The 16,672-nt window shown below is 36.2% G+C and overlaps 1 protein-coding gene across 1 annotated transcript in view; it reads right to left on the reverse strand.

Annotated features, from left to right (window-relative positions):
- Nucleotides 1–16,672, reverse strand: part of SLC26A7 (solute carrier family 26 member 7) — a 150,838-nt gene that overhangs the window by 24,383 nt on the left and 109,783 nt on the right. The window contains exons 9-10 of the mRNA XM_012559924.2: nt 7,665–7,742; nt 6,477–6,572 (exon numbers count right to left, since the gene is read on the reverse strand). Coding sequence (XP_012415378.1) covers nt 6,477–6,572; nt 7,665–7,742 — 174 coding nt within the window. The remainder of the gene's footprint in view (nt 1–6,476; nt 6,573–7,664; nt 7,743–16,672) is intronic.

Raw genomic sequence — 16,672 nt, forward strand, 5'->3', positions numbered from 1 at the left:
TCTCATGACTGCTAAGCTCCTAACAATCTTTCTTACAATATTCCTTTGACCAAACGTATCAGCAAGAATGTATTATTTAAGAAGTGGCAAACAGAACCCAGGAAAATAGAGTCAAATCCTGGCTACGTAAGACTCTCAGTAGCAGAGGTGGGAAAAAGACTCATTATTTTGTTTCTAGATACTACCAACCTTTAGTTCAATCCTCAATAAAAACTATATTTAAGATTTGTAAGTAGTTGATATTGATGGTTCAAAAGCATGCCATAATTTCCCACTGCTTTCTCATTTAATGTAATAGTATTACAAGCAATTGTTTGCAGATCTTGGGTAATTCCTGGCAATATTCTGTTTTCTAGGGTTGCTTAAAAAAAAAAAAAAAAAAAAAAAAAACTACTGTAGTTTTAAGCCTAATGTTAAAATAAATGGCTGAATCTACCACTGGCAATGCCACTTTTTGACAAACCACCATAAAGGTTATCATAAATTCATTTGTACGGGGCCATTTGTGGTGAAAACTAAAAATTAGGGCCAGTTTAGTTCTTGGGAACATTTCAAAAGATTGTAAGAAACTCTATTTCTCTTTTAGTTGGACTTCCAAATTTATTGTAGTTTTGTCTACCACCCGAAATTATAATTTGCAACAAGATATTTTATTATAGTTGGCAGTTCTAAGCTTATTGCTGGAAAAATATCTTTAGAAGCAAAACAATTTCTGAAATCCAGAAGGTTATATTTTCTAAACATGAAATCCTACATTTATCAAATAGCACACTAACAAAATTTTCAAACTCTCTTCCCTGCCCAAATTACCTGCATCACTTTGCTTATACATACAATTCTAAACTGATTCCTTTCTGTCCCAATAGCTGCATTCTCACTTTAAAATATCTTTGACAACAAATCAAAGAGTTAGAAACTCCTCTATAATCTAATAATAGCATAGAATCTTGGAAAGCTACAGTTTTGTTTTGTTATTTGTTTTTGTTTTTTTCCAGACAGGTTTGAAACAAGTGTTTCTAAAGGCTATTCTTGACTTAAAATTCTTCTCCTTTGTCTGTATTATTTATTTACACTGAGCTTGAGTGGTTCTTAATGATGGGGTATTTTGAAACGCTGAGTCCTTAGAAGCAAATCAAGGGAGTTTTGTCTATAAAATTCCTTTTGATATAGATGAAACAAACATTATGGAGTAAAAGATAAAATATATTTTAAATGGTTCTCATGTTAAGATCCTTCGTGTACCAATGTAATGCTAAGTAACTACTTAATATCCTATCATCTGCATCTGTCATCCTCTAGATTAGGACATTGAAATGTTTTCCTTTATTCAGTCTAGTAGATAGTCAAATCTTCTATTTGCACATAGTGTGGTTTCTGTTCCCTCCTAACGTATTACACTGCATCTAGTCATACATAAAATAACATTGCAAGTTTTTTTCTTATTACCTCAACTTCGCATGATCATTCTGAGTCTTACTTGTCCCCCAGTGCTGACTGAATCTGCATGAGTGTCACAGGATGAGACCTTACACGGCTGCTAACCGAAAGGTCAGCAGTTCCAATCCACCTCTCCTTGGAAACTCTATGGGTCAGTTCTACTCTGTCCTATAGGGTCACTATGAGTCAGAATTGACTCGACAGCATCGGGTTTGGTTTGCACTTACAGCTCCAACCATAAGCTAACCCCAAAGCTGACCTCAAGTAGGGAACACAAGTCCTTGCTCCTTATAGAAAATGCATCAGTGTATAGCACAGTTTTGCAGTTACTGAGTCACCTCGCCTCTTCCTGACTTACTTGTTACCCTAACAGTTTTGGTGACTGATCCATATTATTAAATTTCTGTCGATCTGAATTCTGTTCTCACTGTTCAGCTACTCAAATTCAGTTCTGAGACTGTGAGTCAGGCTCAGAGTCCTATTTCCTCATTACTTCAAAAAGGATTTTGACCTACAACTCAAAGTAAAATATTTTACTATAAAAAAATTAAAGAGATAAAAAAGGTTTTAAATTTTCATATAATGACTACTTACATTTTTTTAAATTTTTATCTTCAAATTACTTTGCACACGCACACACATCTTTGGCGACCTTCTTCATATTCTAGGCATATTCTGTCTGTAGAGTAATCTACTCTATACCCACAAAAGTCCATGCAGTGTTCTCACTCCTAACACTATGACAGGATCATATTCCCAAAAATCCATGGCTTTACATTATCTAGTCCCTTAGCAGCTAAGAGACACCTGTCCACTTCAACCATACGAGGTCATTGTCAAGATAAACCCAATGTCCCAGGGTATCATCATGCACCTTCTATATCTACACCACCTTTCTCAAACTTTCTCTTTTTATACTCACAGTCTTTGCTCTAGAATTAAGGAAAACAGTAAATAAAACAAGCCATTTCCTAATCACTATCTAACAATGAAGAAAAAAAAGGATATCATTTTACCTTAACAATTAGATTGTGTCTGAAATAGTTTAGATCCTGTAGCCATTTGTTCATAAAACACTATATTACTTAACTACTCCAAGTTTTAACTCCCATCCATAAGCAGAAGACTACCAATCTGAGCGATTGAACCAATTTTCAAACTGCCTACCAGACCCTTTCAACATGTCCAAATGAAAAGTCAATAATTTCACCCCAAAATCTGTTTCTCCTCCAATGTTCTCCTTCCTTCAATACTCTTCAAGACACTACAATCAGAACCCTGTCTTCCCAGGCACCTCTGAATGGGTTTGAACAATCTTTCAGCTAGTAATTGAGTGCTTTACTATTTGTACCACCCTTCCCAAGTCCTATTAATTATTAATCAAAAATCTCTCAAACCATCCCCTCTATTCTATTCACTGATGATATGCTAGTTCACACTTTACCACCACCCGACACTATTCTGACAGCCTCCTATTTATCTGTCCATTCTTATTTTCTGATTGTAAATCTCTTGCCACACTGCTACCAGAATTACCTTTCTAAACATAAATTTTTATTTCAGATTGAGGTAGTATATTAAAGGCATTTTTACTCTACTCCCCTCTGTTAAAATGTACCCAAAACAATATCAATAATGAGTATATAGGGAGAGGGAATTCAGCTTCAATGAGACAAAGATATGGTTACAATTCCTCACTATAAAATATGATATAGATTTGACAAACACTGTGTAATTTGAATCATAATCAAGGAAGACACTGAAAGCTGATAAATATCTCCTCAGAGTTCAATCAATTACAGATTTCTCCATGAATGTCACAGTCCTGAAAATCCTACACGATAATCTTCTGATAAGACCTCTAGGGCAACAGTTGGTCACCAGAAAAGTAGGAAAGGCACTCACAGAGATTTAGTTTGATGCCATAGAACTGCAGGGAAGGTAAAATGTCATTTGTATTACTTACAGCATAGCTTCCTAGCTAAAGGGGAAGCAAGATGAAGAATGGAGAGGAGATAGTAAGTGTCAGATCACCAGAGTGCCTATGACTTATGAGGCTTTGCTTCAGACCACATATCTAAATCAAAACTGTGGACTGTTTCAGCTCACATCCTACTTCCTTCCCTCCCCACATTATTTTTCAGCAAATAAAATACCTAGGTTCATAAAAATCATGATGGAATCACAAAGGATCTATTTATAACAATGGAAAAATAAAAGAAATAATGAAATAGAGGCAGGGGATAGTTTCACATATATAATGTGCAATATAGCCTCAGGAAACAAACCTCAAAAATGGATATAAAGATTCAAACAAGAAATACTATATTAAAAACAGAAAAACTGAAGGAGATAAAAAGTAAACTGGAAACACTTAGGAATAAAATGGTATAGAAATAAAAACATTTATAGATACTGAAGACATATTTAAATTAAAAAATGAGGCCGTTACAAATAGAAATACATAATCAAAGATATAGTTTCTAGTCCAGAGAAACTGGACTATAAATAGTCAAGGAAGAATGAATAGATATGAAAAACAACAATGTAAAATTAACCAATACATAATTGTGATTCATGAAGACAGCAGAACATAAGGATTTGAAAAAAATATTCAAAGATATAGTAGAAGAAAAATGTTTGTAAATAATTCTTGATTCTGAGATGAAAAGGAATATATGATACTCAGAGAAATTGGTACTGGGTTTAACCACAATAAATATTCTGGTTACAGTAGTGAACTTCATGGACAAGCAGAAGGAACTTCACTGAGCACCCAGTTAGAAAAACCAAGTCATGCAGAAAAACAAAAAGTCGTGTTGACCTGTGATTTTTCTGCACTACCCCTCAATGCCAGAAGATAATGTTAAGTCTACAAAATCCTGAGGGAAAGCAAATATAATCCAAGCTTTTTAGACTCAGTCAAAACTTTCCTTCTAGTATAAGAAGAAAACAGCAGATATTTTCACCATGCAACGGCTCGGAAAATATAAAAAACATGAGCCTTTCTTGGAAAACTACTTGGTAATGACATATAGAAACAAAGAGATGAAATGAAATAAATGACTCAGGAATGGAAACCTGTATTTTTTTTTTTTAAGACTAAAGGTAACCACTAAATCTATTTAAACAACCAAATCTTATATACTCTATAGTTCAATGAATGAAGTCATCTTCCACTGATGTTCCTAACTGAACTTAAAAAGTCATTCTAGACTGATTCAATTTATATGATGAATTAGTGATAAGGACTAACTTATTTAAACCTTTTTAATATTTTTAAAATCTATTCCTTCTTCTTGACCCTCATGGTCTCAGTCTTGGTCTAGGTCTTGCTTATTTGTTTACATTAATTACTATAGCTGTGTTCCATTTCATGCATATTTCCTCAGGTTGATCCATCTTCCTCAAGTTACTCAAGTAACCTTGCTGATAAATAAATATTACTCATGTTTCCCTTTTCAATGGTACCTCATGGCCTTCAGGATTAAATCTAATCTTCTTTGCACGGCATATGTGGCCTTTCTTAAATTTTCCAGTCTTATCTGTACTACCCTCACCTTCACACTATATATGTTCTACCTATGCTGAACTCCTTGTTTTTTCAGAGCCAAATATGTTCACACTCATCTCTGTGTCTTCGCATATGTAGTTCTCTTTCTCTCTTCTCCAGAAAAATGTCTTCACTCTTCAATTCTCAACTCAGAAATCACTTCCTACAAGAAGCTTTTCCTGACATCATAATCCCTCCCCTTCCGGTAGGATAAGGTGCCCCCTCCTATGTGATTAATGAATTCCTTAGAAATACCTTTATCATAGGGTTATCAAGTTGCTTATTAAATAAGTTTGCATCTTCTCATTTCTCTGTTTCCATGTGCTACCTCACACATATCACCTTAAAAAGTCATGATTCTCTCTCAGCCTGGTTAATTTTGATCTTTTGGCCTGCCTATCAACAATGTTCTTTCGTATTTTAGCCCTTTGTGGGAGACTTTCTTATTAACTCGTTCCAAATTAAATGTTCCTGTCTCCATTATTTTTCCCCCAGCACTAAGCTTATACTTTTAAGTCCAGATCATATTATATAATGCCTTGTATAATAAATTAATGTTTCCATGTCTGCATCTAGCACAAATGATAAGAATCTGGAGAGGACGAGTAGTTCTCTATTCATCTCTGCATTCCCCATGGCGCCCAGCATTGTGCTTTGGTAGGAGTTCAGTAACACTGAGTGTTGGGAAGGATATTATGAATGTGGGTATCAGCATGAATAATCCCCCAAAGTCTCTCAGAGCAAAGGGTATGAAGGAGTGGGAATAAGTATGTAATTACATTACAATGTAATGAATACTGTAATAAAGGTAAAAAGAAGGAGGTACCCATGAAATACATGGCAAGGCCACTTCACCCATCTTCAAGGGGGGGACAATTTTGGATATTCTTGCATGAATCTACTTCTCTAGAATAAATGTGCTAAACACTTTTGGTAGTAGAAGCCACAGTTTATCATCATTCAGTACTATAATTTAAATCTGTTCCCAGCAATATCCTATTAACATAAGGCTCCTCTTGACGTAATCCATCTAAAAGACAATTATGAGGCATTTTTGCATTTAGAATGATTATGGTCACTGTTAAATGATTCACCCTGTATTAATGTAGCATATTTCTTAGCAATTAATGGTAGTCTTTCACACTTTATAAATGCTCATATGTCTGTGTGTTCTTCCTTAATGAGCCTCACTTCCAAAATCAATTCATAACACAAATTGAGTATCCCCAATCCACTCAAATAAACTAGCATTTTTTTATACATTCTCAAATACAGATCCATCAAAATTTGAAAAATTCCATTTGTTTCTTATAAACGCATTTTACACTTTCATGCTTTTATTAAGAGTCTAAAAAAATAACTGAGAGTGTAAAGTATACAAGTGTCAAATGACTAAATCCATTTTCTGCAAATGAAAGTAATAAAGCTTATTTGGTAACAAGTACTTAAACCAAAGCGGTAAATTTTAGGTCAAATTTCTACTTACCCAATCAATTTTATCCACATTCCAGTATTTTTTTAAATCCCGGAACTGTATTAGCATTCCCTTTAGTCCCACAACAATAATACTCGCAAGAACACACTACAAATGAAAAATAAGCTGATGAAGAAGCAAGATAAAGCTTTTAATCCAAGTTTAAAAGAACTAAGTTTTTTTCCTTTGTTTTTAAAGTACTTACTAGAGAAAAGCAATCACCATTTAGAAGACTAAATCAATAATGAGATATTTCATTTGTTTAGAACTAATCTACTTTTGTACTGGAGGAATATAACATCAATTCAAGAAAATTGCAGGGCAAATTTTATGCTATTCAAAAAAAAAAGATAAGTAAAGAACTATAAGGATGAATTTTATAAGGCTGAATGTTCCTTTAACTTTATAATAATTACTCACTGTCTTTTGTTTTAAATTTATTTGTTACAAAAAATTGAATGTTTGACAGCATATATTTCCTTATAATTGCCCTGAATATTAATTATGCAGTTTCACCTGCAGATGTTTATAACCTTCAGAAATGAACATGATTATTGGAAGATCCTCTCGTGGGAACAATTTATTTGCATTAAACAAATGAAGAATTAGAGCAAGAAAGGACCAACATGGTCTCCGGCTTTCTTAAAGCCAATGTCTTACTTGTGTCACTTTGGTGCCCCAGGACTATGAGGGGCAAGATGAGCCACTGGTACTAGTGTTCTGCCCCAGTACTCATGTATATAGAATCATGGAATTTCAGAGCTGGAATGTAACTCTTTAAGTCAAGAATTTCCTCTACAGTATCTTCAACAAGTGACCTTCCTAATTCTATTGAAAACCATCCAGTGATGAGAAATTCACCATTATTAAAAGGCAGCCCTTTCATTTAACAGTTCTGACAAATTTTTTCCAATGTCTACTTCTTATAACAGAGTGGGCCTAGTTATACCTTCCAAATGAGTACAGAATAAATTCAATTCTACAATGCTATTTTGATATGCCTAAGAATTAGAAGACCATCACAATACCCTTCCATCCCTCCCCCATCAAATGTGGCATCTTTCCACACCTTCCCATTTAAACCCTGATTATATAACATGGTTTCCAGATTTAGGATGATTGGGGTTGTTAATCTTCTAAGAAATTGTTAATATATAATCATTCCCTTTAAAAGTAAATAACAAAAAAGCATTACTGTACCATGGGCAGCCAATAAAGCAAAGGTCCTATTGCATAGATGACTATAAGGATGAAAACGCAAGATATTAGACAAGCCACCTGTAAAACAGAAGACAGACAAAAAAGAAAAGCCTTGAACTTTTTTATTATTCCAAAGTTATAGGGGGAAAAAAGATAATCCTAGTTCATCTTGATTAGGAGAAACAAAATGTTGGCACATGATTGTTAAATTGCATAGGCTGTCATTATCTATATTTTGCAGCTGAGGGAAGTCAAACGTGACAGCTGACAAACTGGTGCAATCAAATTAAGTCAGTGATGAGAGAAAAGCAATTCCACCCAAAGAAACAGGACACCATCAACTTTTATCACACAGTCACAGGAACGGCTTTTTTGTTTAATAGTGAAAGTGACATTTCAATTAAAAGTTCTTTAGTCCATTGTTTCTTCATCAAAACCTGACTCCCTTCCTTCTTTTCATAGGGGGTTGTTTGGGTAATAATTGAAAATGCAGCTTTGGGTTCTTCTGTGCAGACAATAAATTTCCAATGAAGCATTTACTCTCATCTTTAAAAGTTATTTCTCAGTGCAGACTCTAGTTATGAAGTGTTTTTATGGGATTATGGAAGCAGTCTCTGGCAGTGGAGCAGATCTAATTTTACTCAACCTGAGAAGTCATTAGTATCATGTTCTAACCTACTCAGCCCACTGACAAAAGGCAATTCAGAACACCTGACTCCTTTGTATACTGGAGAGTTCTGGCAATGAGTTCCATTGTATATGGAAGAGAGAATAGACTCCCTCAGCTTTTGCCAGTAAGGAAGGCTATGCTCAACTTGATGGGAAACCCTACTTCACATAAGCAAGTGTTCATGACTTAAAAATGTTTGGCCGAATCATCATTCTAACAAGAGTAAAGAAGGCTGTCATAGGACCACAAAGATGTCGAGAACATCATTATGGAGATATAGAAGGAAATCAGGATGATTAGAATGGGTAAAACTAAAAAATAAATAAACAAGCAATCAAAACCAAGTGCTAGCAAAGACTACAGCAAATGGAAATCTCAGATGCTGCTGGTGGGAATGCAGTATGCTACAGCCTTTTCGAAAACAGTTTGGCAGTTTCTTAACAAATTTCTACTAAAGAGATATGAAAACAAGAGTCCATACAAATACCTATGGGTAAATATTTGTAGCAGCTTTATTCATAAACACCAAAACTATAACTCAAATGTCCATCTGTTCGTGAGTGATAAACAAATTGTAGGACATCCATAGAATAGAATACTCCTGATGGGAATATTCCATATCTTAATTGTACTGGTGATTACACAACCATACATTGTTCTAAATAAGTTGAACTGTACACCTAAAAAGGACAAATTTTACTGTGTCTAAATTATACCTCTATAAATATGACTTAAAAATAAAATGGCCTTGGGAAAGGGAAAGAGGTCTGTAACAATTACTTACATACATGTGTACAGGCCCAGAATCAGTCCCACATCGGTACTTGTCATGCACCTGGTCCTATTACAAGGTATATGTGGGGGAACGGGGTAGTGGAGTGGGAACAGCTATAATTTTTCAACTAAGAAAGCAGTCATTCAAATGGAAATAAGAACAGGCCTTCCTTACTGGCAGAGGCTGAGGGAGTCTATTCTCTCTTCCGTATACAATGGAACTCATTGCCAGCACTCTCCAATATACAAAAGGAAAAATAATTCCTCTGTGGGAAATACATCATTAAAGGACTAAATAAAAACCCAGAAAAAACCAAACCCACTGCCACTGAGTCTATTTTGACACATAACGACCCTATAGGGCAGAGTAGAACTGCCTCATAGGGTTTCCAAGTCTGTAAATCTTTGTGGAAGTAGATTGCCACATCTCTCCCACAGAGCTGCTGGTGGGTTCGAACCACCAATGTTTTGGTTAGCAGCCAAGTGTCTTAACCACTGCACCATCAGGGCTAAATATTATTCATAAAAGAAGATTTGTTTTTGTTGATGTTTGTTGCCAGTGAGTTAATCATGGCGACCCCATGTGTACAGAGTAGAACTATTCCACAGGGTTTTACTTAAGAGTTAATTTTGCATAAAGGAGAATGAAATAGTCTATATTTTCTCCTTGTTATATTCTCACACAAATATTATGTATTTTGTCCATTGCTTACAAAGACAACTCTACAGGCATTAGTGTTATCCATACCTGCATATGGCTGGAGGATGAGTGAGATGCCAGTTGTTTCCTGGCTAAGCATTTGTCAAAAAATGGACAGTAGATCAAGAGCTCACTATATGAACAGGCTTGTGGAACGTATTGGGATGGTGAAAAAGATGGGAAAAGGCAGAAAGAGAAAAAGAGAGAGAAAATTGTCCAGAGGCAATTTCAGAGTTGCAGAAAAACACACCAATGTCTTCTGTTGCTTTTTGTTGTGACTAGGCTGCACCTGCAGGAGAGCACCACCATATTTATTCATTGGAAAACAAAGAGAAGCATGTAGGGAAGAGAGCCAGGAGTTACTATCCTTACTCCCATAATTAGCATCCTTTTGAAGTAAAGATTGAAAGAAGACTTTAACATGCTTTTGTGCTATTTATCTGGGCACACAAAGACTTTCTTATCAATTTGCGTGCTTGCATCTCCTAAAGGACTTTCTTAGGCACGCTCTGGATGTCTCATCTAAAAAGAATCACTGTAAAACGGTTTTCTACATGTGGATGATAAGGATGTGTTTGGGCCTTTGACCGGGGTACTTCGTACTGAATGATCAGTATCTTTTGTTATTTCAATTCAAACGTTTTAATTTGATTTTCTAAAGCATTCAAAGGCTTTACCATCAACTCACCATGTTATTTATAGAAGGCCACTTGCATGCAAAATGATTCTAAATTTGCTTGTCCAATACAGCCACACATGAGGCTCTAAAGCACTTGAAATGTGGCTAGATCATATTAAGATATGTTGTAAGTGTAAAATAAACACTAGATTTCAAAACCTTGGTACCAAAAAAGAGTATAAAATATTAATTTTAATAATATTTAATAATTATTTAATAATATTATTGAATATTAATTTTTAGATAGATTCCATGTTGAAATCATAATATTTTAATATATTGAATTAATTAAAATATATTAATAAAATTAATTTTATCAGTTTCCTTCTATTCTTTTAATGTGGCTATTAGAAAATTTAAAATTACTTATGTGACCTATATTATACTTCTATTGGACAGCACTTCTCGAAAGTCTACGAAGCTAAGCCTGGTTTCAAGTGGTATTTTCCTGACTTTTAATGTACTATGTTAAGTAGCAATAAAAATTGCATGGATCAAACTGTCCCTTATTATGCCAGCTAAACTGACTAGTTTTATAATTATTGAGTACTTTCATTTCTCATCCATTCTTTCTACACAGTTATTGAAAACCTACTGTGTGCCACAGTCACTGAGGATACAGTGAAGCAAAGCAGACACGAGCCCCTGTTCTCAGGGAGCTTTCAGTCAAGAGAGGAAGGCAGACATCAATCATATAATCACATTTTTTAAAAAAATCAGTTGCCACTGAGTCGACTCTGACTCATGGCGACCCCATGTGTATCAGAGTAGAAATGTGTTCCATAGGGTTTTCAATGGCTGATTTTGCAGAAGTAGATCATCAGGCCTTTCTTCCAAGGCACCTCTGGATGGACTCAAAATTCCAACCTTTTGTTTGGTAACCAAGTGCTTTAACCATTTGTACCACCCAATGACACCTTACTCACAATAATGAATATTTAATGTCAAACAGAGCTAAGGACTCTGAGGAAAAGGAATAGAGTTGATCCAGACATGGCAGTGAGTGATATCTGAAGGATAAGAGGAGTTCACTTAGAAGGGAGGAGGAAGAGAGCTGCAAAGAAAGGGAACAACAGATGCTAGAACTCACAACATGTGCAATAGCCTTTTGGCTGGAAAACAACAACAACAAAAACATAGTTCCTCAATGACCATATAACTTGAAAATTAAGAAAGATGTAGAGAACAGTTCAAGACGATGCTGTAGAAGGAAGCACTCAGAGCTTTGTAGGCAACGTAAAGGTTTGCATTCTAAGATTTATGCAAAGCCTTTTATGAGCTTTAAGCAGGAAGTGACATAATCACATCTGCATTTTAAAAAGATAATTTTCTCCAGAAATACTGTACAAATGTTTCTGAGTAAGAGTCACTTGCTAAAATAATTAACACGTTGTAAAGTGGTTCCCATTGGTCCTTTGATTGGTTGTCATTAGCCTAGAAGTCGAAGGGCCTTTATGTTTTCTAGGTTAATTTACTGAGCTTACGTCTAGTCCCTAAGAGAGACAGAGCCATTTAAGGGGTTGTTTTGTGAAGTCATGTCACATAGAAAACTGGTCTCAAAAATAGCCTATTTAGAACAAAACATTTAAGACTTGGCTTGCCTAGTGCCTTCTTAAAACCACGTCAGTTATCAGTTATACCCACATAAACTTAACAGTTGCAGATGTTAAAGGTCTAAAATGACTACCATGGGAAAGCATCTTTGATTTGGGCGAGCACATTAAATCAGATTCTTTCTCCATGCAACTTAATAGGAATTGTTGGGAAGATTAGCAACCATCTCAATAAGCAGAACAGCATGCAAATACTCTGCTACTGAGATTTTATTCCTTGAACTTGTGTTTTATTAGATTTCCATCATTTCTTCTGAAGTCTGATGAGTAAAATACCATGCAGAAAATATCTCGAAAAGTCCTTAGAAAAGTTCTGTCCGCCTAATTATTCAAGCTTGTAGCCTCTAGAATAGAAAAGAGAATGTGCATCCCTCCACCCCTACCCTCTTAGTCAAACAAATTTCTGCCCAACTCAAATGAAAACAATGCCCAGATTTCAAATTAAGTATAAGTTTTCTTGAAAGTATTATATTTAAACATTAGATGTTGAAAACTACAAAGATTAATCAGATGATATTATTATTATTAAAATAGTAGTTAGGAAAGCAGGTAAATAAATGCCTAAGGAAACTCCAGATATAGAACAGAATTCAAGGCAAAAGATACCACAGAGATTCTATTTCAACCTTCCTTGCCCAAGAGACAGATGAAGACAATAACTTGCCCAAGATCCCACAGCAAGTTGAAAGGGAAACTTGGACTAGAAAAAACTGTCTCACTGCATCTCAACCAAAATGATACTTTTTAATATTAAATATTAAACAAAATGTTCTGAAAATCTTTTATTATAAAAATACTTAATAATAATAATAATGAAATCAATGATAATAGTCCACACTTATTGAGAGTATTTACTTGATGCTCAGACATTGTGCTAAATAAATATGATTTATTTAATCCTCACAGTAATCCTGCTTTAACAGCCAAATCCACTTAGGCTAAAGAAGTAAAGTTTCAGAGGCGGGGCCAAGATGGCTGAGTAGTCAGACACTTGCTGTGGTCCCTCTTACAACAAATACCTGAAAAAAACAAGTGAATCGATTATATATGACAATCTAGAAGCCCTGAACATCAAAGGCAAAGTTGAGGAATCGGACTGAATTGCAGGGTAAGGGAGAGAGTTTGGAAGCAGTGAGGAGTTGCCAGACGTGACCCAGTGGGAGCCGAAGCCCTGAACATCAAAGGCAAAGTTGAGGAATCGGACTGAATTGCAGGGTAAGGGAGAGAGTTTGGAAGCAGTGAGGAGTTGCCAGACGTGACCCAGTGGGAGCCGGAGCCCTTCAGGCTAGATCAGCTCAAGTGCACAGTGAGGCAAGCAATGGCGCTCTGGAGGCATTTTCCACATCAGGAGAGCCCCACCAGAAGAGAGTCTACTCGGGCATCCAGAACCAGTGAAAGTAGCCCTCAATCAGCAAAAGATAAGCACTTGCATCTGGCCTACCGCATGGATCAAAAAACGCACCCCTCCTTTTGGAAACCTCTCTCTCATTTACCTTCCTGCTCTCTGCTCTGCACCAGGTCTAGGATAGCTTCAGTGATTGTTGAATCCCCTGGGATGGAAGTAGGACCCGTCACGTGCCCTGAGCCATTCTCCCGGTCTTGGAGAGGGAACAAATTAACAAACAGGGAAAAAATAATCTGCCAGCTCCCCTAAGACAGGAACTCAGGGTAAGCACAGCTCCTTTGCCTAGGCACAGGCATAAGGGGTCCACAGACTTTGAGTGCCTCTCACCACTGAATAGACCTGCGTGAGCCCATTTCAACAGCATAGGCCCTCATTATCACAGTATGATAGGGTATATACCTGAAGTCTAACTTCAATTGGTTCAGCTGTGAAGTGGCAGGTTTGTGATATTTGACACTTCTCTCCCTTTAAGCAGGGTCTTCACCAATCCACATCAGAGGCCTGAGGACTGGTGGCTCCACCCATGCCACCTAGCCACCTGCAACAGGGGTCCAAGAAAAAGTGGTGCCCCCAGTCCTTACAACCAACAGCATTGGGTGCTCATAGTCCAACTGCAAATCCCACCTACCTACGCGCTCTATGGAAAAGAAACACACTTTCCTCCCGGACACTCAGGGGCAGCTGTCAGCCCCCTGCCTTGCTCAGCGCATGACCCCCTACTGCAGCCAGATATCTGTGCCTACACCAATCACCCATGCCTGTCTAGGACTGTAGGTGAGAGCGTGCACCACATACTTGGTGACCATCTACCTGGACACCTGAGCTGAATCCATACAAGAAAAGTAAACGGACTCCTGGGCTCACTTACTTGGTAACAGATCTAAGAACCTGGTGACAGGACATTAAAGCTTTAAGGGCATCAACAATCAAACTAGCTCACACGAGCAGCCTATTTAGGCATATCAAAACAAGAAGTTAGGACAGAGTAAGCAAACATAAAATAAAAAAAATATAACTTATCAATGGCTCAGAGACAACAGTCAATGTCAAATCACATAAAGAGGCAGACCATAATGGTTTCAGCAAGCTCCCAAAATAAAGAGTCTAGAAATTTTCCAGAGGAAGAAAATTTCTTGGAATTACCAGATGCAGAATACAAAAGATTAATATATAGAACTATTCAAGAAATCAGGAAGGAGATCAGGCAAAATGCAGAACAAGCTAACGAACATACAGACAAAGCAATACAGGATCTTAAGAAGGTTATTCAAGAGCATAATGACAAATAGGCTGTAAGAATCCACAGACAGACAGCAATCAGACATTCAGAAGATTAACAATATAATTTCAGAATTAGAAAATTCAATAGAAGGTCATATGAGCAGAACTGAGGCAACAGAAGTCAGAATCAGTGAGATTGAAGAAATTCTAAGAATTATGTGGGACTCTATCAAGAGGAATAACCTATGACCAATTGGAGTATCAGAACAGGGGCGGACAATAGAAAATACAGAGAGAATTGTTGAAGATTTGTTGGCAGAAAACTTCCCTGATATCATGAAAGATGAGAAGATGTCTATCCAAGCTGCTCATTAAACCCCACATAAGCTAGATTCCAAAAGAAAGTCACCAAGACATATTATAATCAAACTTGCCAAAACCACAGATAAAGAGAGAATTTTAAGAGCAGCTGGGGATAAATGAAAAGTCAGCTACAAAGGGGAGTCAATAAGACTAAGCTCAGACTGCTCAGCAGAAACCATGCAGGCAAGAAGGCAATGGGATGACGTATATAAAGCCTTGAAGGAAAAACATTGCCAGCAAAGAATTGTATATCCAGCAAAACTGTCTCTCAAATATGATGCCGAAATTAGGGCATTTCCAAATAAAAAGAAGTTTAGAGAATTTGCAAAAGCAAAACTAAAATTACAAGAAATACTAAAGGGATTCCTCCGGTTAGAAAATCAGTAACATCAGATAACAACCCAAGACTAGAACACAGGACCGAGCAACCAGATATCAACCCAGACATGGAAGTCACAAAAATAAATCAAAGTTAAAATACTGAAAATAGGGAAATAGAGATGTCATTATGTAAAAGACGACAACATTAGACCAAAATAGAGGGACTAAACAATATAGACATAGACTTTTCATATGGAGAGAGAAGTCAAGGCAATATAAAGAAATAAAAGACTGGTTTAAACTTAGAAAAATAGCGGTAAATATTAATATAACCACAAAGGAAACTAACAATCCTACACATCAAGATAAGAACAAGAAAAATATAAAGACTCAGCAAACACAAAATCAACAACAACGCAAAAGATGAAAAGAAAATACATAAAGAAAAACGACTCAGCACAGAAAATGAAGTGGAACAAAGAAACTGTGAACAACACACAAAAAAAGTCATCAAAATGACAGCACTAAACTCATACTGATCAATAATTACGCTGAATGTAAATGGGCTAAATGCACGGATAAAAAGACAGTGGCAGAATGGATTAAAAAAAAAACACTATCCATCTATATGCTGCCTACAAGAGACACACCTTAGCCTTAAAGACACAAACAAACTAAAACTCAAAGGATGGAAAAAAATATATTAAGCAAACAACACTCAAAAAAGAGCAGGAGTGGCAATATTAATCTCTGACAAGATAGACTTTAAAGTAAAATCCACCACAAAGGATAAGGAAGGACACTATATAATGATTAAAGGATCAATACATCAGGAGGACGTAACTATAATAAATATTTATGCACCCAAAGACACAGCTCCAAAATACATACAACAAACTCTAAGAACATAGAAAAGAGAGATAGAAGCTCCACAGTAATAGTAGGAGACTTCAACACATCACTTTCAGTGAAGGACAGAACATCCAGAAAGAAGATCTAAATGCTACAATCAAACAACTTGATCTCATGGACATATTTCAAACACTCCACCCAACAGCAGCCAAGTATACTTTCTTTTCCAATGCACATGGAACATTCTCCAGAATAGACCACGTATTAGGTCATAAAGCAAGCCTTAACTTAATCAGAAGCATCGAAATATTACAAAGCATCTTTTCTGACCATAAAGCCATAAAAGTAGAAATCAATAACAGAAAAAGCAAGGGAAAAAAGTCAAACACATGGAAACTGAACAACACCTT

The sequence above is a fragment of the Trichechus manatus genome, unplaced genomic scaffold (genome assembly GCF_000243295.1).
Source record: "Trichechus manatus latirostris isolate Lorelei unplaced genomic scaffold, TriManLat1.0 scaffold00009, whole genome shotgun sequence".
Classification (NCBI taxonomy): Eukaryota; Metazoa; Chordata; class Mammalia; order Sirenia; family Trichechidae; genus Trichechus; species Trichechus manatus.